This window comes from Arvicola amphibius, chromosome 1 (genome assembly GCF_903992535.2).
Source record: "Arvicola amphibius chromosome 1, mArvAmp1.2, whole genome shotgun sequence".
Taxonomy (NCBI): Eukaryota; Metazoa; Chordata; class Mammalia; order Rodentia; family Cricetidae; genus Arvicola; species Arvicola amphibius.
Genome location: NC_052047.1, coordinates 57,100,867 through 57,121,575, shown reverse-complemented (window position 1 = coordinate 57,121,575; position 20,709 = coordinate 57,100,867). Strand labels below are relative to the sequence as shown.

The window sequence follows — 20,709 nt, the reverse complement described above, 5'->3', positions numbered from 1 at the left end:
TATACTTGTTCCAGTTTAGTCAATTAGCAGATTCTATAGAAAAGTCTAAGATTTAGTCCTTTATAATTACCATCTTAACAGTAGTCTTTACACTCATACAGCTCAGCCTACACGTTTTATAGAGAGTTTTATGGTAGTGATAAAGGGGTATTCATTTTACAGACATTTGAAAGCTAGATGTGTGTGATTAGAAGGACCCTAACCTTAATTACTTTAGAAGATAGTGGAAGAATCCAGGAAATGGGCACACTGTCGAGCAGAAAGAGAGATGGTAAAAATGGAGGCATTAGTAAGCGTGGAGGTCTTGTTTGCACAAAGGCCCCCCTCTTCTTACGTCCATCTTATGCCATTTGCTGTAACAATGCTTTAGGTCTATGTGTTCAAGTGGTCTCTAGGCATTGTTAAGTCTGATTTGGTTATTTTCCAGAAGATGGAGGCAGAGTATAAAGAGGTTCAGTGGTGTAGAAGATCACAAATCTCAGTGTTGTTTATACTGTGCTGGCCAGCAGCTTCACGGTCCACCTAACATCTCCTTAGTCAAGATGAGTTAAGATGGGGCACCAGTGTGTACTAAACTGCTTTTCACATAATTCTGCAGCATGTCGAGTTTGGGAAGGACTGCTCCTTTTCATTGATTCTCTCCCGCTCCCCTACCAAGTTCACCTGTTCTAGTGAAGCGCAGTACAGATAGGTATGTTGTGTGTTCAGGATCTTTCCCTTGAAGGTCAGTGAATTGGACCTCTGTAGGTAGTTGGTGATTAATTGGAGCAAGAGCCTCCTCTCTATCAGCTTTGCCTCTTTCAGTGTTACTACTCACCCTTCCTAATTCCTTGATAGCGCCTTGTTTAGTCTACAATGCTGATCCTGGCCCCTGGCTTTAAAAAGCATACAACCCTAGTTAGACATCAAAGAAGAAGAAATAAACAAACCTTATGTTTTTCTTTAGCTCTCCAAAGACCTAGTTCTGAATATTTTCTGGTTGTTGGTTCCTTGGGGAAATCATGAGGGCTATAAGCCATTACTTAATGAAATAATACATGTAAATGTCCATGGGTGCATATGATCCTAGAGACTTCTGGTATAACTTGAATCATGTGGCGCCAGGTTAATGCTTTACTTGGATTTCTGTGGAAACTGTCAGTTAGTTTACTTTTCTTATTCTTTTCTGGTTCCCTGTGCTGATCATTTTGAGAGTTTAGATGACCTATCCTTGCTTCGAATTTGTACATTCATGCATATATAACAAGTGAGTGGGGATGGCTTTGACATATTTTAGAAAAGACATCAGACTCTTTGGAGGGCATGGACCATAGCTTGTTTGTCTAGTTTCCCTTGTTAATTGCTTATTCATTGTGTTTGTGTTGAGTAGAACATAATATCAGTTCTTAGACATTAAAGAACTAAATGTCTTCTATAAAGCAAGGAGATTGTGTTGTCAGCAGAAATGCTGCTGTCAACACAGAAGGAAGTTCTCAGAGTTGGGGAAGGGGATGTGAACTGAAGTGCCTCCCTCCCCTCTTCTGCTGCCTTCCTTTGGAGTGGAGTTCGGAGAGGGAGGATTACAAAAAGTGGAAGCACTTTGGAAAGTGAGATTTGAATGTAAACATATGAGGAGGCATTCATACCTTTTCTAATATTAGTATCCTACACTTAATTTTTGTGTATAGAATGCTTACATATTCACTGTTTTGCAATTCTGAAGACTAAGTCAAGTTTTAAGTGTGTGACAGATGTTTAAAGTGTGGTGCAACTGTTAAATTCTTCTCAAGATGCTCATTTTTAAGTACCAATGTCTGTCTTCCTAGATATATGAGAGAAACATGAAGCAACTGGAAATGTTTTCTGTGTGTAATGTGTGTAAAAATGATCAGAGAGATTATTTCACTGCATTCAGCTAATACTCCAATAAAATTACATTAATTTTTATATATTTTAGAAATGAATGTGCTAAAAATATTGTCCCTTAATAAGAGACATTGTAGTTGACATGATACTTAAATATCAGTATTTTCTTGGGATACAAGTTAAGTGGTAATATATTGATCAAGTGTCCTGCTTTATATAAGAAAGATTATATGTTTTTAACTTTTACTTTTAAAATTACATAGATCTTATATCTTTTCTTTTTCTGTCTTCCAGGATCGAAGTAGAATGTATGATAGCTTGAATATGCACTCTCTGGAAAATTCCCTTATTGATATCATGAGAGCAGAGCATGATCCTCTCAAAGGTATGTGGCAATTTACAGCATCAGTTTCATGCCTATATTGTTTTGTCTGCTTATGAAAAACTAGTACTTATATAAACTAACTTTCTGATATGTAAAGAAATATCATTAGCGTTATTTCATATGCATTATTTTCTGTCTCTCGTTGTCCTTTATATTAGTGCCCTTTATTGCAATCTTACCACCTTGAGGAAACAGGAGTACTAGTTACCCAATGCGTGCAACAGGTCATGCAAACTTTAGCCACTCAGAGCATCAGTAAGTAGTTGTTGCCACACCATGTGAATATCTTAGGGTTTCTGTTGCTATGTTAAATCAAATTAACCAAGAGCAAAGGTTTGGAGAGAAAAGGGTTTCAGCTTAGAGCTTTTAGTCCATTGGGGAGGAAAATCAGGACAAGAGCACAAGACAGGAACCTGGAGGCACGAACAGCAGCAGAGACCTTGAAGTGACACTGCTTACTGCTTCTCGTCACTTGCTCAGCCTGCTTTCTTATACCGTCCAGAACCTGCTGCCCAAGGGTGGCACTACAGATAATGGGCCGGACCCTCCCTTATTTATCATCAGTTTTATGAATACATTTTCTCGATTGACTCCCTCTTCCCAAGTGACTCTAGTTTGTGTCAAGCTGACAGATCAGTAGCCAGCAACAGTTAATGTATTGTGAATTTACGAGAATAATAATTGCTATTTCTAGCTCAGTACTTCTCATTGAGTCAGAGTCGTGGAATTCTTTATAAGTTCTCCAGTTTTTATCCTACAAATGTAATAATGTTTGTTGAGACAGAGTTTCTCTGTGTAAGAGCCCTAGCTATCCGGGAACTAGCTCTTTAGGTGAGGCTAGCAGAGATCCACCAACCTCTGCCTCCTGAGTGCTGGGATTAAAGGTGTGTGCCCCCATTGCCCGGCAAATGTAATTCTTTTAGAAAATTTTGTCCTAAAAACTCCAAAAACTGTTTTGTTGGCAGCTAAATTGATAACAATAATCCAAGACTTTCTCAGCTTCTGGGTTTTAAACATAGGGTTTTTTTTTTTTTTTTACTCTCTAATCCTCACATTTTAAGGAGCATGTTATGATTGTTGATGTACACTGGTGGCTATTCCTCAAACTAATATGGTTATGGCTTGGGTTCTTTTGTGTTCTTGTGGGTGTTGTTGATCTTTTGCCTCTATTGTAAGGTTCTCTGTTTGCGGTCTTATTCTTTTTCACAGTGAGTACTGTTTACCTTGGATCATCCCTTTCAGAATAAAATCCACACCAGGGTGGCATGACTGTATACTAGCATTCATGAGACTGTGTAGCAAGACTGTCTCAAAAGTAAACACACACACACACATATACAAGAAAGAAAATTGTTAATAGTTTACAACTAAGAATTTCTGTGCTGAATTCTGTCTTCTCTAGGAAGAAAACTCCTAGGAATTATAAAGTAAAATCAAGCTAGTTCACTGTTACCAATGCATATGAAAAGCTTTCCTTATTTCTCCTGGTCTTTGTTGACAAGGCTTCTTGAAGATGCTAGAGGAAATGTTTGTTACCAACACTACTCATCTTTTTTCAAGCCTAGGCAGTTAGAACGGCATCTAGAGGGGGGACCTAAAAGGAAATTTAGCAACAGAATGATGCTAAGAGTAATGAGTTAAAAATTATAAGAAATTCATATCTTTTGATAGAAAAAAATTAACTTTGGCCCTGAAAAAGAAAGGAAAACCTAAGCCTTCAGCGACTTGTATGGATCGCATGTTGGCCAGTTTCTAACTGGAACGTTTCATTTTCCACATGTATTATGTCAGAAAAGGGAAAAGAAAACTGAGCATTTGGGAGAACATCTCCATGTAGTGTAAAGAAATGGGGCTACGTCTACTGCCATGGTGTTAACAGCTATCAGCACTGTTACCTGAGCATCCCAACACTAGATTTTCTTCTCTTTCTTACTGGCTCATTACACCACTTCCTGCTTTATCATGACACATTTTCTTCCTCCACACATTCTGATCATTATACTCTACTGGGAGTGAGGATGCTGGACCCCTATCCAATCTGTCTAGGCAAGGTGATTGCAAATTGAATGAGCCTGCCAGGGTTAACCAAGGCATATGTTGTCTTCTCATCTTTCCTTTTCTTCCTCAGAAAAGCACTTTGTCTTCTTATCTCAGAAAATCTTGCCCTTGTTTAACACACAAACCACCAACATGTTTCTCATAGGAGCAAGATGAAGTATCCTCTTAAAATGTCTTCTTCAACCATCATTTGCTTCATCTTCCTCATGAGATATACCAATAGACAGGAGAGGGAGAGTGCAAAATTTTAAAATGAGTTCCCTTGTCTCTTTCTATTGTCACAAGAGATTGTATTACTTATATATTGCTGCAAAAATAACTCAAGAGTTTAGCTTAAAACATTTACCTTATATAATTTGTCAAGCTTAGAATTGGGTAGCAACTTGATTATTTCTGGCTAAGGGTTTCATAAGGTAGCAGTCAAGAAGTTGGTTGATCCTTCAGCCTGAAACCTTGATTAGGCTAAAGAATTCCTTTCCATATGGTGGGAAGGTTACAGCGTGACTGCTAGTGCCATGTCTGCCTACCCCTGCTGCCCAGAGTAAATGGCACAGATCAGTGCAAATGCCCCGGTGCCCTACAGCCTAGCCTCAGAAGCATCACACCGCTGTTTCCACAATATGGCTCAAGATATGTAAATATGAAGAGACGGGGGCTAGAGGGAACCATTATGAAGGTTAATTATTTCAGGAGTCAAAGGCAGATCTATAAGTTTATATTTACTTATAAGATTAAAGCAAAAAATAAACTTCTCACAGTGGGTGTCAGCAGGGAGGAAACAGTTGAGCAGATGTATAGAATGTGGAAAGAGTAAGTGATTACTGATCTGGCTAAGAACTAAGTGGCTTCACTCATGGAAGCCACCTCTCCTCCCACTGTCATCTAAAATTCTTGGCTCTAGTTACTCACTTTTTCCAGCACCTATCTCCATGTTTTAAGAAAGAGGTTTTTATGGTCTTGTATAGCAAACGGGAAGCTCTCAGCTTGTTGGAGATGGACAGATAGCAAGTGGTGGCCGGACACGGAACTTTGTACCATGTGCCAACTCTGTACCCTTTGCTCACTGTGCATTGTGAGGATATACACTTGAGGAAAGCCAAGTTCTTTATCCCTGAGGAAAGTATAACCTGCTGGGGAAAGACAGAAGGATCACATACCAAAACTTTCCATGTATCTACAGAAACTAGAACTACTGTAGAGGAGAGAATGTTTAGAAATATGGTAAATGGAAAGTTATTCCTAATTTATATATGGAATAAAGGAAATTCTGATATGAAGCTGGAGTAGAACACTGATGAAGAATTACTGGGAGGAAGTGTCATTGCGTGAGAAAGCAAACTTGAGATTGGCACTTCTGAAGAACTGAAAGACTGGTCCCAGTTTGTTGTTTAGTGTCACATGGCACTGTTGGTTATACCCTGCTCATTCAGTATTGTAAGGCATGGTCTGTCATCAGAAACACTAGCGCACTGGGTGTGCTTTCCTCAGTCCGAGTACCTCTGACGGAGTTTCTGTGTCCTTCTGCAGTGTGTTCTCTCTGTGAACACTCTTTCTAATGGCTGTCTTGATTCTAGGCACACTCTGCTTTCCTTTGAAAAGAATAAGTGTAGAATTTTAAGTAGCTAAAGAAAAATTATGCTTTGCCAAGTACAGTTTCATAATTTTGCAATTTTATATTTGCATATGTACTTAAAATAATCTGTGATCTTTTTATGCTTGTATGAGTTGGTTCATTCTTTCCCTTTAAACAAAAGAACAAGACAGATCATTGTTAAGCCACCCTCCTTCCTTCCCACAACAATTTGTGAAAAGGGTCTTACTGTGTAAGATTTAAACACTGTGCCCTCCCTCGAACTGTAAGAACAAAAAATTGAATTTCAGCTTATAAAAATTGACCTAAAGACTATAGGGAGAAATACAGTTTGTGTAACAGTTCTTGAGATGATCAGTCTCAGCTGGTCGTAATGATTTTTTCAGTGTTCCCTGAATAGTTCAAGAAAGTCCAGAAACAAGGACTTAGAATGGAATTTTATGCCAATAAACATTTTGAAGTGCATGCTTTTCAAAGGCTCTAAGAACCTAGTCTCTATTACCTAGTATCAGCTTCATTCCTCACTGATAAATGCCTGTGTTTATGACTCTAGAAGCAAGAAGCCCTGCTGACATTAGGGTACCTGCCCCGAGAGATAGGAGCCTCTTGACGCTTCTTGTGGAGTACCAGATTCTTGCTGTCGCCCTAATTTGCTCTCTGTTTCTCTCATTGACTTTATGAAAGGAAACAAAGTTCAAAGCCACAAAGCAACTTAGATGAGTTTGTAAGCCTCCTGTGGAGAAATCATATTCTAGGACTTAGGAACTTGTGGGTGGGCAGAGGTTCTCAAGCTCGTGTCAGAGCCACTCCCCACAATTGTATGTTTGATTTTTAGCCCTCTGTTGTCACTGGTCACTATCCTATGATTTTCATGTCCTTTTTCTTTCTTTTTTTTTTAAATCTTGACTTTTTAAAAGCAATATTCCTCTTAATGAAAATAGATTCTTTTCTTACATAGACTATATCCTGATTGCAATTTCCCCTCCTTTTACTCCTCCTTGTTCTTCCCCATTTCCCCTCCCATCCAGATCCACCAGCTTTCTAGCTCTTATTAGAAAGCAACAGGCTTCTAAGGGAACATAATAAATTAAATAGAATATGATATAATATAGTAAAAGAAAAACTAACACATCAGAGTTGGACAAGAGCAACAACAGAAGGAAAAGAGCCCAAGAGAAGGCACCAGAATCACAGACCCACTCATCCACATACTCAGGAATCCCATAAAAACTCTAAACTGTAAGCCATTAATATATCCACAGAGGCCATGCCTTTGTCTTAATGGTATATAGATCTTGTTTTGTTGGGCCTGCTTTCCATTACCCTCCCGCGATAGGACATCCATTTTGAACACTTGTTCGTACTGATTTTTTTATAAGATGATAGAGCAGTATAGAGTTATAATGTCCAATTTGTTTTCTTTTAGTTCCTGGGTTGCTGTCAAGCACGATGCTGTCCTGAAGCCTGTTGCATGTTTGTCTTAACATTTTTTTGTTCTTTTTGGGCCCTGTTTTATTTGTCATGCCTGTAGTTCAGAAGTTCCACAGTAATGGTTTATTATAGGTTACAAACATGCATACACGCTTGCCTCTATTTCTCTTACTTTTTGAGTTGCATATTCCTTTGGATCCACAAACAGCCTTCTTTACTTCATAGAAAGTTGGGGCTTGATTTCTTTTATAATTTAACCACTTCTACCATTGTGGGAAATTTTTAATTGTTAAGCCTTGTACACTCATAATCTGTTGGTTTGGAGAGAAACAGTTCCCATTGTTTTGATTTGTGTGCTGGGATGGAGAGCAGAGCAGTGAGCTGTCGCTGCTTCACTCCCGAGCTCGTCACAAGGTGTTCTCGGGTCACGTGACTGCAGTTTCAAGACCCTCTTAGAGAACCTTTTTATAACTTTATTAATATGCCTTTTAATTTTATCTGATCTTAGTTGTCTGATTGATATTCTGTTATAGTGTTGTCTATACTTTCTCAACATCCTTTTTTTCTTCTTGTTTTGTTCTCATGCTGGATGCTTTCGTCAGAGACTGTTTACTATCCATGCTTAGAAGTAAAATACTAATATGGAAATGGGAAGTTCTGTGCATGCAGTTAGGTGTAACTAATAGTGACTCCAATAAGCAAATGATAGGAGACACTGACAATGTCTTTTTCTCAGTATTTCACTGTGGTCTGGGAAGCACACCTTGGTATCTTCCACTTGTTTTTGTGAGATCTTGTTGAGTCTAGCTTTGCAGCCCTCTTTGAAGAACCGAAAAGGTAGCCATGTATCCCTGGTGCTTTTAAAAATGAACAGGCATTTAACGGCCTTCCTGTTTTCAGTTCTACCTCTCCTACACCTTAAGGGTTAGCCAGAGCTCCTCGATGCTGATTCTCACCAGGGTCTGCTTGTTTCCAGATGGCGTTCCCATGCCCAGAGTGGCTTGGGGCTGTGCCTTCAGTGAGTTATGGTTTAGTCGGTGACACTTTAAAAGTTTCAGCTTCCAGAAACTTGCTAGTGTGGTTCCCCTGCGATCTGTTCCATTCATCTTTGCCCTAGTGAAATATTTCTCTGTCAACAGAAGCCATGCTAGGTGATTTAAAAAGCTAAAGAAGTAAATAAAAGTATTAATTCCTCCACATTTAACTGGAAGATTCTGTGGTCCCTAGTCAACTTGTACTTCATGAGTGAAGAGGCCCTGCATCCCTGCCCAGGGTAGATTAAACTGTATAAAAGACTCCGAGAATCAGATTCCTTTCAGAGTATCTCATTTATTTGAGCTATATCAACTTCTTAGTTTAGGTATCTTTCAAAGGATACTATGTCATGGGAACAGTGACCATATATCTGTTTGTATTTTGCTGTAATATCTATGAAAATGCCAAGCAAATAGAGGCATAGGCACTATTGTTTATATAAGTAAACATTTTGCATTTTAATATTCTTCATAAATATTTGTTCAGAATGTCTAGAATCATCATGTATGGTATCTGTGCATGTATAACAGCATGCCTCACTATAACTAGCTGTTAAATTAAAATCTCATGCATTTTTATCTATATTTATTTCCATGGGCTATACTAAATGTTTAGTTTTGTAACTGAAGACATAGATACATACATACATGCATACACACACATACATGCACCTTGACTTATAATTTGAAAATATTATCATTCAAAAATGTATTTACCACACCTAATCTACCAAGTGTGTGCAGAGCACTTACCACAGTATTTTACATATGAAGTATGTAAAACTGAGGGATGTAGCTCAGGGGTCCCATATTACCTAGCATGCCCAAGGTCCTGGACTCATCCCCATCGTGGCAAAAAAATGAACTGTTGAATATCCCTTCTTGAATACTATATTAAAAGCAAAACCTGGAGTGATAATATGATAGCTTTTCCCACCATTATAAATCATGGATGGTCCTCATTGCTAACTATACCAGTTTATCATTGCCACTTGAAATATTTGGTCTCCCATTTGTTATTTTTAGTAGCCATCAGAATATTTTTATTTCAACAAATTTATACTGGAAAGTTTACAGCCGTCAGATCAACTTGACTTTAATATTTTCGTATTCATTTTAATATAGTAACAATAATCCATTATTTTACTAGATAGCCAATTTAGTGTTTTCTTCTTTCTCTTAGTTATACTTTGCTTGAAACAAACAGTTACATTACATGATTCTTGGTGTTGCTTTGTGTATTTCATAGTAGAAAGTGATACTATGACAAAGAAATAAAGCATAGTATAATTAGACAAAAATGATATGATAGGATCTTGATTTAAGAGTGAGCAGTTGAATTCAGAGGACATTAGCTTTTATAAGCTAGATGTCAAGAGTGGTTGTGTTGCTTTCATGGAGTCTACTCTTTTCATTTAAGGGTCTTTTCTACATTTTATGACCTTATTCCTAGGGCTTTGGGGGGGAATTTGTGAAGTTTGAGAATGGGGTCAAAAATGACTGTCATGTATACTGGAACTGATTAAAAATTGGAATTATTCAATGTTGGTACTGACTACATTTAAGTGGGTTTTCAGAACTTCATGTCAGATCTTTAGACATGGAAGTAAAGGTGAAATGTAGATTGCAAAAAACCATTGGATAAACAGTGAGAGTGCTGCTTTATTGAAAGCACATAAGAAAGAATGTTAGTTGTCTTCAGTTAGGAATTCATAGTTGTGGGTGTTAAATATGCCCATACATTGATCACACATCAAGCTTATTTTTCCTCACAACCAGCATGTTCAGCCATGTTCAAACTTTGTTTGGACACCAGTAGCTTATTATTAATGATTACTACCAAGTATCAACTGCTAATAAGTACTAGAACTTGGTAGTTCTTGAGTTGGTGCTTTTAACCATTGTACCTTTTTGTGCATTTCTAATCTAGGTTCTTTATGATTATTATATATGTTGTCATTTAGTTTTCTCTTTAAAAATATTGACAAAATGCATCACACTGTACTTTAGCAATTTTCTCATTATTGATGAGGAACATTCTTGAAAATATTTTAAATTACCTAATATTGTCGTTTTTACAGTTATTTATTTGCATTTGTGCATGAGTGTGCACACATAGCACAGTACACATTTGGAAGACAGAAGAAGTTGTAAGAGTTAGTTCCCTCCTTCTACCACAATGGCTACAGGGCTCACCTCAGGCCTTCAGGCTGACAGCAAGTACCTTTACCCACTAAGTCATCCCACTAACCCCATGTTAATGTTAAAATAGACTTGCCTAAAAGTAGCACATGTTCATTATGGATATATTAAAATCTTGGTAAAACAATCATTCCACAAACTTGCTTACAATTATAATGAATAGCTTGCCTCAAGACTTTGTATACTTAGATTCTTTGGGTTATCAGGAAAGTCAGCTTCGGGGAGATGGAGGTTCTTTTTTAGAGCGGAACATGTAGAGTGTGGTGGTTTGAATAAGAATGACCCCTGCCGGCTCATGTATGAATGCCTTGTCATCAGTTGATATACTGGGAAGGATGAGGAGGTGTTACCTTGTTGGAGCAGGTGTTGTCTTGGAGGAGATGTATCACTGGGAGTGGACTGTAAGCTTTTAAAAGCCCACCCCAGGCCTAGTGCCTCCTCTCTTCCTGCTCATAAAGATGTAGCTCTTAACTACTTCTCCAGCATCATGCATAGGCCTCCATGTTCCCCCCAAGATGATAATGAACCAACCTTCTGAAAACTGTAAACAAGATTACAATTAAATGCTTTCTTTTATAAGAGGTGCCTTGATCATGGTGTCTCTTCACAGCAATAGAACAGTGACCAGGACAGATGTCTACATTCCTTTTCACTTTTCTGTTATCTGGAAATTCCTGTTGCTGCCTCCTGACCTAAAACTTCCTTAGTTTACCCATCTATCTGCATCTCAGCAAGCAGAAGAAAATTAGTCTTTCCCTTTTGAAGCATATTTTCCAAAAATTGTACATACCACTTTTATCTTTATCTTCTGGCCAGATCTTACACAGTATGACAAAAACTGAGAAATGGAGTTTTTTACGCTCTGGGCCTTCCCCCCACCCCCGTAGAAGAAATTGGGATTCTCTTGTTGATAGGTAGGCATAGTGTCAGTTTATGTACCACCAGCCTTTTAGACTTATAGCGAGGAATTACTTTCTTAGCCGTGTGTTCTTTTACACATATTTTTTCTATTGCAGTGTAAGTGTTGTAAACCTTCTATGCATTCTTTTTCCTATATCCTGTTATCAATAGGATCAGTATCAAAGCAATATAAGAGAATCAAGCCAGTCAGGTTCCCATTCTGGCAATCATTCCTACCAATGAGGAAGTGACTTAACCTTTCTTGTGGTAAAGTATATTCACATTAAAATGAAAAAAAATAAGAACCAAATTCAAAGGATTGTTACTAGGAGTAAATAATTGACAGTTGAATCTATAAAAGCCCTTTGTATATAATAAGCCCACAGATGTTGCTCATCATTACTTTCAGTTGGCAGATTCTTAATCAAAGTGGTTTTGGTATAACTAAAGCATTAACTGTGAAAGTTAACTTACTGATTAATATTAACACTTTCACTGTAGTAGATGATAAGTATTTGGATCATTTGAGTCTAAATTTGCTCATTTATTTGTGGAGTGTTAGAATATATATTTAAATATACACTCATTCACCAATTCATTTTCTTCTGTTGCCTTTAAAAGTCTATTCAAGTGCCAAAGTGTAAAAGGACTGTTTTGCAGTCAAAGGGAATAGTGAAACTATTATAAATTTGTATCGACATAAAGTTACCTGTCTTAAGCAAGACCCCAGGACAAAGGCTCTGCTTACTTAATGTAACATTCTAGTATGTAGGCATCCATTCCTGAGTTTAGCTAAGTGCTTCTTTGTGTTTCATTTTGTGAGATACTGTACAGACATAATTCTTAAAGCAGTGGGCAGGCATTACTGAAGTTTTGTGTTTGTTTCTCTGACTATACCACAGGGAAGGCTTGTCTTATTTCTCTTTTTACCTTCTGTGTTTTACATTCTATCAGGAGAGAAGAACTGTTGTACTCAACAGCAATATGGTTGCCATTTAAAGAAATTTACTATTTTAAATATCATGTCAGAAAATCAGCAATTTTTGATGGCTTTACATTATTCTCTAAATTTCGTCAGCTGCAACAAAATGTTAGGAAAGTCCTAATTTCCAAAATAAACTGACTTTTTGAAAGTTTTGTGACATGCTGCTAAAATGCCGCTTAAAAGCTGTGTGTCTGGGGCTGGAGAGATGGCTCAGAGGTTAAGAGCACTGACTGCTCTTACAAAGGTCCTGAGTTCAATTCCCATCAACCACATGGTGGCTCACAACCATCTGTAATGAGGTCTGGTGCCCTCTTCTGGCCTGCAGGCACACACTCAGAATATTGTATACATAATAAATAAATATATTTTAAAAAGCTGTGTTTCCTAGGTCTTTCAAGTTTGTACCTTCTCTTTGTGTTTTCTTGATTCTCCTCAGAACAGTAGGCATCATTGTATGTTTCTGGATTATGGAAGCTCTATTGAACAGCTCATTTAGTTAATTCATGAAACTTGGGAGTAAAAAAAAGGTGATAAATTGTTCTTTTAAGGGACAATTGCTTACTTTTCTAAACCACAGTATGCCAGAGATCATATTATGCATGTTTATATGCGAATCTCTACTTCATTCATCTCGGTGTGTGTATGCTTATTTTTCTGATGGCAATGAATTTCATGTAGGGTTATTGTCCTTTTAAAGAGAAACTATGCCGATGGTGACTAGAATGCAATCTCAGTATTACATTTGAATATAGCCTTAAAACTGAAGTATCAGAGTTAGATGAATGCATTCCTGCCTTTCAGTGAGCTTCAATAATGGTCATCCTTGCTGTTGACAGTAGCCAAATACACACTCTGGTGTGAAAATAGTAGCTGAGCCACAGTGTGTTTTCTGCATGGTCTTTGTAGCATGTATAATACTGTTGTCTCCAAATTTTTTAAATGCAAAGTCTTAAAGAAGAGCAACTTAGAGCAGACAATTTGTTACTGTTCTCACAAGCCTTAGTATTTTCACTTTTTCTTCATAAATAATGTTTAAACTCTAAATGAAGTACACTTATAATGATATTAGTAATAATAGCAGCCTAGGATGTCTTCTTTGAATTTATTTAAACATGACAGTGTAAAACCACATTGATGTTATAAAAACCACATTGAAGTAAAATTTTAAAAAGTGAAAAGGCTTGTTCTAATTTTACATTTTAAAATTTTAGTTATTGTTGAATTCAAAATTAAATCTATTTCCTCAAAGTTTTATTTTTGACAAAAGTCTAGAGAAAAATTCCAACTGATTGACTACACTTTAAAAACTCCTTTATCATGTTTTCAGAAACGAAGTCCCCATGATGCCTTTACAGTATAGATAGAAACACACGTGTTTGCATTTGCTCTCATCATGATCTTACGGCATGGGAACTAAGATGAACTTTCCCAGTTTGTTTTCAGGTTTCAGAGATAATATGCTTTGAGTTAAAGATAAACTTTTTAGTTTTAAAAACTATACATTGCTTGAATTTTTTTTTCTTTACCCTATTTACCCCTGCCCTTTTTTCTTGTCAGATAGCTTCATAATCTTTAAATTCTTCTTTTCTTGTCTATTTAAAGGTCGTTTGAGCTATCCACATCCAGGAACTGACAATCTGTTGATGTTAAATGGTAAGTTTTACCAAACGTTTGTTTCCACACAAATGAAGATGATTCAATATGTATTCCCCTGAACCTTACTCCATATAGATAGTTCAGTTGTCTTGTAAAAATAAAACAGTGTTCAGGTATGGCTATACTCACCTGTAGCCCCAGCTCTGTGGGATGCTGGAATGAGCGTCATGTGACCCATCAAATACAGACCATGCTGGGTAGCAGAGAGAAGGCACATCTTTTAAAACCATGAAGTAAAACTGCAAAATTAAGAATCTGCGTGTTTTGTCCCTGAAAAAATAGTCATTGAGAAGTGTATTGTGACAGTATAATTCAACCACTTCAGCCTCAGGAGCAATCCTTGTTGGCATGATGGAGTTCTATTTCAAGTTGTGACCTAAGACAAGAAACTTAGTTCTTATTTTCCTGTTTCTCACTCTGTAAACTGGAGATAAAGGCAACTTTAAGGACTAAATAAGATAAAGTTTGCAAAGTAAATAGACCCTAGTACTCAGTATAAGCACTTGTGTTTGTTTTAAGGAATATAACGGTGAATTTATAAATGTAGTAATCACACTGATTTAACTTATTCTAACTTTCCAATTAGAAGTTCATCAGTCAGAAAGGAAAAACTTTGATTAAAATGTTTTTCTTGACATTGGACAAATATAAATATATTTATAGTCACAAGATTAGCATAAACATGATTATGGGAGTGGAGATGAGGGGGAAAGTCCTTTTAAGGAGGAATCATGAATTACAGTCAAGGAAAGGTAAAGAAGAGGGATACTTGTAAATAATACATGCTCAAAATTGCATCATTATGTTAGCTTGGGTCCTTTCACTTAAAGTTTTATTAAAATAGGATGTAATAAAGGTGTATGAGCAAATCTGAAAGTGAGGTCAGTGTGCAGTTAGGCCATGTACACAATGACTGAAAAGACAGAAGGGTAGAAAGGAAGCCTGTTGCCTGAGAAGTGTCAGGGGAGACAGGATTTTGGGATGAGAAAATATTGAAGCATGGTGATAGGGAAGGTGATGGGTTGATCACAACCTGAGTATAATGCCTTGGGTTGGCAGACATGGCAGCCGGGTCTAACCTAGTCTAAACATGTAGCAGACTGGTCTAACCTAGTCTAAGCATTGGAACTTTGAGTAGAGCGATGAGGTTGGAAATGTTATTCAAGGACCTCTTCTAGTCCTTGGTTCTCAGGCAGTGACTAACATGGTGCTGTTGAAACCGAATGTAACATTACAAAATAGCTTATTGTTAATGTTCTGTCCATTTGATTTGTGAAATAGGATAGGCTTAGCTAATAGTAAACTATATGTGGATTCACGCCCCTTAAATGTTCTATGTAGAAAATAAACATAAAAACTTTTTTATTCTAATATCTGAAAAAGTCACTGAAGTTTCCCATTTTTCATGTGTCAGAATACATTTGAAAGAAGTACCCCTAAAAATGTGTGAGTTGCGTTATTTACAGCTCGTCTTACGTTGTTGACTGAATGATAAAATACCAGTCATGTAAGCAAGGAACTTAGAAAGGCACAATGGTTTTGCAGATTATGATGTTGTTGTTGTTATGCTAGGTTATTAATCAGCTGCTTTTGTAAACTGCCTGAAGTCCTATAAATGTTGACTAAATCATGCTTCTTCATAAATAAGATATAAAAATATTTTATTTCAGGCAAGTTACATCTAGTAGAAAATATACTTATTTTATTATTTCTTAAAAAATTTCTTAATTGTCTGCATTTGAGGTGATGGTGCTTACTTGGCAAAGAAAGACAACTTGGGGGTTTTAAACTTTTATCAAGGGATTAGGGAAGGAAAAAGAAGGTAATGACTCTAGGGCATCAACAAATATTCAGGTCAGGACAAGAGCTTTGCTCCACTGGGAAGCATGTCCTTTTTTATTCACCGGGGACAAACAGTGAAGAGATGAAAGAAGATTCACTTAATTGGGTACATCCATGGGGTGAGGTGAGGAAGTCTTAAAGAGAGGCGTCAAGGATACTCAGGATACTGAACAAAGGCAGATAACAGCACTTGATAAGGAGAAATGCAGCTTAGATATGTTTAGCATGTTATGTTCCCTGGAAACCAAAGAATTAAGTGATGGTGATACAAGGTTCTTCCTACATTAAGTAGTTTTTAAATATTACTGACTGATGGTGGAGCATTTTATGTTATAGATTGAAGTCACTGTAGGGTAGTTGGTTAAGTAAGTTGCTTCCCCATTACTTATTATTGTTGTAAACGTAACTAATACCATTCACTTTAAAGATCAGTTTTGAGTACTACATTTTACATCACTGTGCTATGTGAGGTGTGTGGGTAGCATCACAGACTCTAAAGCTAGCTTGCCTTTCTGTACAATGTGGAACAACATGCCAAACTTGACCCTGACTTTATTTCTTAATACCTAAACCAAAGCACACTGCTTGCCGCAGGGGACTATTGAGAGGAGTGAGTGAACTCATGCACGTATTTAGAACCTCTTCTGTGAGTAAGTGTTAGCTGGGGAGAGTGAATAGTGGAAATCAGTGCAAAGATCATCAGTTAAAGTCGGGTTCTTCAAACAGATGAGGAGCTAGCTGGGTGAGTGCTTCAGATAGCATGACAGGAGGAGACCACGTACGTGATGTTTTCAGCTATTGCAAGGATGTTGCATATGATGAGCAGAAAACTTGTTTTCTTATTACAGGAAACAAATAGGAAAGATGCTACATTCGGCATAAGGGCAAAGTTTGGGTCCCTTGTTTTCTGCAATGTAGGAGCGTTCTTCCATGGAGCACACAGAATAGATTTCAGTGATAGACATATTATTATTAAGCAAATGCATGACTGTTGCAGTTAAGGGCATTTTTGAGAAATAAATGATTACAGTGATATTAATTAGGCCTGAATATCTTTAATTAAGCATAGTAACGATTTAAGTAATAGTAACATAATGCCAATAAGATATACTAACATTAGAAAGGCCTTATAATTCCTCCTTATGAGTTGTAGTTAAAGCTTTCAGATAAAGGTTTAAATAAATCTGGGGGTAGGAAGTCAAACAGGATGGTGATCACATGGCCTAACATTAGGGAGAGCCTCTGTTGAACTTATGACTCTAAGCTTCTGCTACTCAGATGCCCCTTAACGTAAGATACAGCTACACATGCACACCCACTTAGCTCATGGAGTTATATGGACTAAAATGTTTTAACATAAATGCCATATAAGGTGGAGCATGGTGCCATTAGTTGTGGCACTCAGGAGGCAGAGAGTAGCCGATCTGTCAGCTGGAGACCAGCCTGGTCTACATAGCAACTTCCATCTAACCAGGACTGCATAGTGAGACCTTGCCTCAAAAGAAAAAAAAAAAAAAACCAGAATATAAATGTAACCACAGAGGGGCTCCTGTTCCTAAATAAACCGTATTCCTCAGGTAAGTTTGGAATCAAGTGGACTTGATGTAGAGACTGCAGTTACTGGTTATTGTAAGTCACTGTTATTGTTAAGTCTCTGTTATGTGCCCACAGTTAGTGTTTATCGGCTTTTTAAGAAAGTCACGTTATATGCAGGTATAGACTGTTTAAAAACCCAATTTTAAATCGTTAGAACAATAGTTTGTTCACATATCTGAGTGTATAAACCTAGCACATATAGTATCAGGAGAAAAAAAGTAAAGTCAGTCCCAGAAATCTGTGTGTTTTCTGCAGTATAATGAAAAATACAAGGTTCTGTATGTCAAGTATTTGTCTCTATTTTGATTGAATTGCATTTTCCCCACTTTTCTACCACTTTGCTACCTTTTAGCTAAAGTAATTTAGCTATAGAGTTGAGAACCAGTATATAAGAACAGACATCCCTAAAGAGAGTATAAAAACCATTCTGTTTCCTTATTGTCACTGTGGCTAGAACCTGAATTAGATTATTGGTTAATCCATCCTAAATTTTACAGTCACTTGTGTAGAAGACTTCAAACTACTTCTGAGCCTCCTTTATACATTGATAAAGCATCAGTAATATAGGTATATGTGTGTATTAAATGTTCCTACAGGTCAAAATAGGAAATTCTTCGCTTTTTAATCTGTTACTTTTTTATAAATGATTTTTATAAAAAAAGTAAAAGAATAAATCATTGCCCTTTCCCACTTTAAACCATTTTTATTTGGAGGTTCAGAATGTTCAATGAAGGCTTTTTTTGTTTGTTATTTTGATAGTATTCTTTTTTTCTTTTTACATACCAATTCCAGTTCCCCCTCCCTCCACACCTCCTGTTTCCCCACCTTTCCCCAACCCCACCCATCTGCTCAAAAGTGAGGGTAAGGCCTCCCCTGGGGAAGTCAGCTAAGTCTGTACCATCACCTCATTGAGGGAGGACCACCCCCTCCAGTACCTAGGCCGAGCAAGATATCTCTCCATAGAGAGTGGGCTCCAGAAAGTCATTTCATGCATTAGAGTTAGATCCTGATCCCACTGCCAGTTGTCCCATATACTATCCAAGACACACCATTGACACCTGTATTCAGGGGGCCTAGTTGTTAGTCAGGATTCAGTAATCTCCCAGTAGCTCTTGTCAGCTGATTCTGTGGATTTCCTCGTCGTGATCTTGACCTCTTTGTTATTATTGTTCCTCCCTCACTTTGATTATACTCCTGGAGCTCAGCCCAGTGCTTACTTGTGGATGGATATCTGCATCTTGGCTCACTCGTTAAAGGCTAGGCTCACAACCAAAGAAGGCTTTTTAAAAACATAATATTCATGTGGACTGTTTTTGGTAGAGTTACTTGACTATTCTGCTGCAGAGTTATGCTGAAACAAACCCCAGAACTTTATATAGAAACATTATTAGAAACGTGTGTTAGACACACCGTGTTCAGTACAGCGGTAGCAAAATGGTGATTTCCATGATAGGGTAGAAAATGTTTTGCATAGTTTAACTTCATTTGTAGTCAATTCTCTCTTACTTATTATTCATCTCCCCACACCATGCATGTGTCTGGGTGTGGGGGCTGTGCGAATGTCATATTGTCCGTGTGGAAGTCAGGACAAAGGCCAGGAGGTGTTCTCTTCCAGGTTGGGTTCCCAGGATTGAACCCAGGCCTTCTGGCTTACATGGCAAGTGCCTTAACCCACTGGTTATCATACTAGACAGACTTCTGGTTTTAGTGATATAGAAACTTCAAATCTGAGAGTTGTCCAGATTCAGAAATTCCTCTGGTATGAGATAATCGGGAAAATTTTCTAAATGACTAAGCTCAAGCCCAGGAATGGCATGAAACTTAAGCTGCTATAAATATTTATATGTTTTCACTATTTTAGTATTGAGAAGCCCCATCTAAGAGTGTGAAAGTTAAAAACATTAGCAGGATTGGTGTTGCATTACTAGGTTGGGAATTATTTTCCACATTCTGATTTCATCACAATTTATAGTTTGATTTCAAACTTGTTGAAAATAATTTCATTTGTTTTATGAATCTCTGATTTCTGAATCATTGTTGAAATTCTCCAAAATAAACTTAACTTGATTAATATTATTGGCCTACCCCAAGAAAAAGCAAAAAACCCAGCTCTTGAGATTTTGCTGTGCAACATCTATGCTATGTTGTGGGACCCGTTGACCACTTGAAGGCTTAATATAACTGTTAAGAATTAAGCAATTTCATTCTCCTTCACTTAATAGCTCTGTTTAAATTATGTTTTTCAACCTGATCTTCTACATTTAGTTTCTCATTAGGATGAAACTATTTTAAAAGCCTGTTTACATCTTAAGAATTGATAATAAAATTCTAAAAGTGTTGTCTACCTTTACCCTCACAGTAAAATGACTCATATGTTAAGTAAGATGTGCAGCAAATCTGTAGACTGTGAGACCATTTTCACTCAACAACAGATTGAGTATACACCATAATGACAGAGATAAAGGTGGTTAGCTTCCTTAAAAGAATGGTAGATGCCTTCTGCTTATTGACTTATTTCTTAGAAATAGAAATGATAATAGCTGACATGTTTTGCCCTCCCTATTCATTATTATAGAATTTGTACCATATTGACATACAGTAGCATTTCTTTATAGCAAAGTTCAAGATATATTCTTTTAAACTTTATACAACACAGTACATACTTAGTGTGTCAAATATATCTTTTGACCTTTAAGTTTTATACTCTAGAGAGATGATATTTCTGGCAATTTCTAATAAAAATTGTGAATTGATGGTTTTTTCAGTATTGAAATTTTCTTGTTTCTCCAATCTATAAACATAAATTAAGACCTCAGTCTTATAGCATTCATTTTATTTTGTTTATTGTTTGCTTCATATAAATTATCAAGTAAAACACTCATTGTATGCACTGATTGAAGGGAAAGATTTTCTCAACATTGGTAATTTCTTATGAAATCATATTCGTACACTATCCATGGGGATAATGTAAACTACCAGTTCCTTTCTACTTCATATTGCTAGTATTTATCATTCTGTGAGAGTCGTATTCTTAATTTGCACTAGAATTCCTTTTACTATGAGGTAGGCACATAGTCAGTGGCTCTTATAAAATTTGTCAGAAGACTAGAAACATCATTTATGTCATTTGCTGCAGTCTCTTACTGCATCTTTGAACTCAGTTTTGATTACAGGACTTAGACTC

General features: G+C 37.0%; 1 protein-coding gene across 5 annotated transcripts in view; it reads left to right on the top strand.

Moving 5' to 3' along the window:
* Cpeb2 (cytoplasmic polyadenylation element binding protein 2) overlaps positions 1-20,709 on the top strand; it is a 51,314-nt gene that overhangs the window by 9,278 nt on the left and 21,327 nt on the right. For all 5 annotated transcript variants that reach the window (XM_038320769.2, XM_038320761.2, XM_038320752.2 and 2 more), the window contains 2 exons: positions 2,140-2,230; positions 14,034-14,084. In XM_038320769.2, the coding sequence (XP_038176697.1) occupies positions 2,140-2,230; positions 14,034-14,084 (142 nt within the window). The remainder of the gene's footprint in view (positions 1-2,139; positions 2,231-14,033; positions 14,085-20,709) is intronic.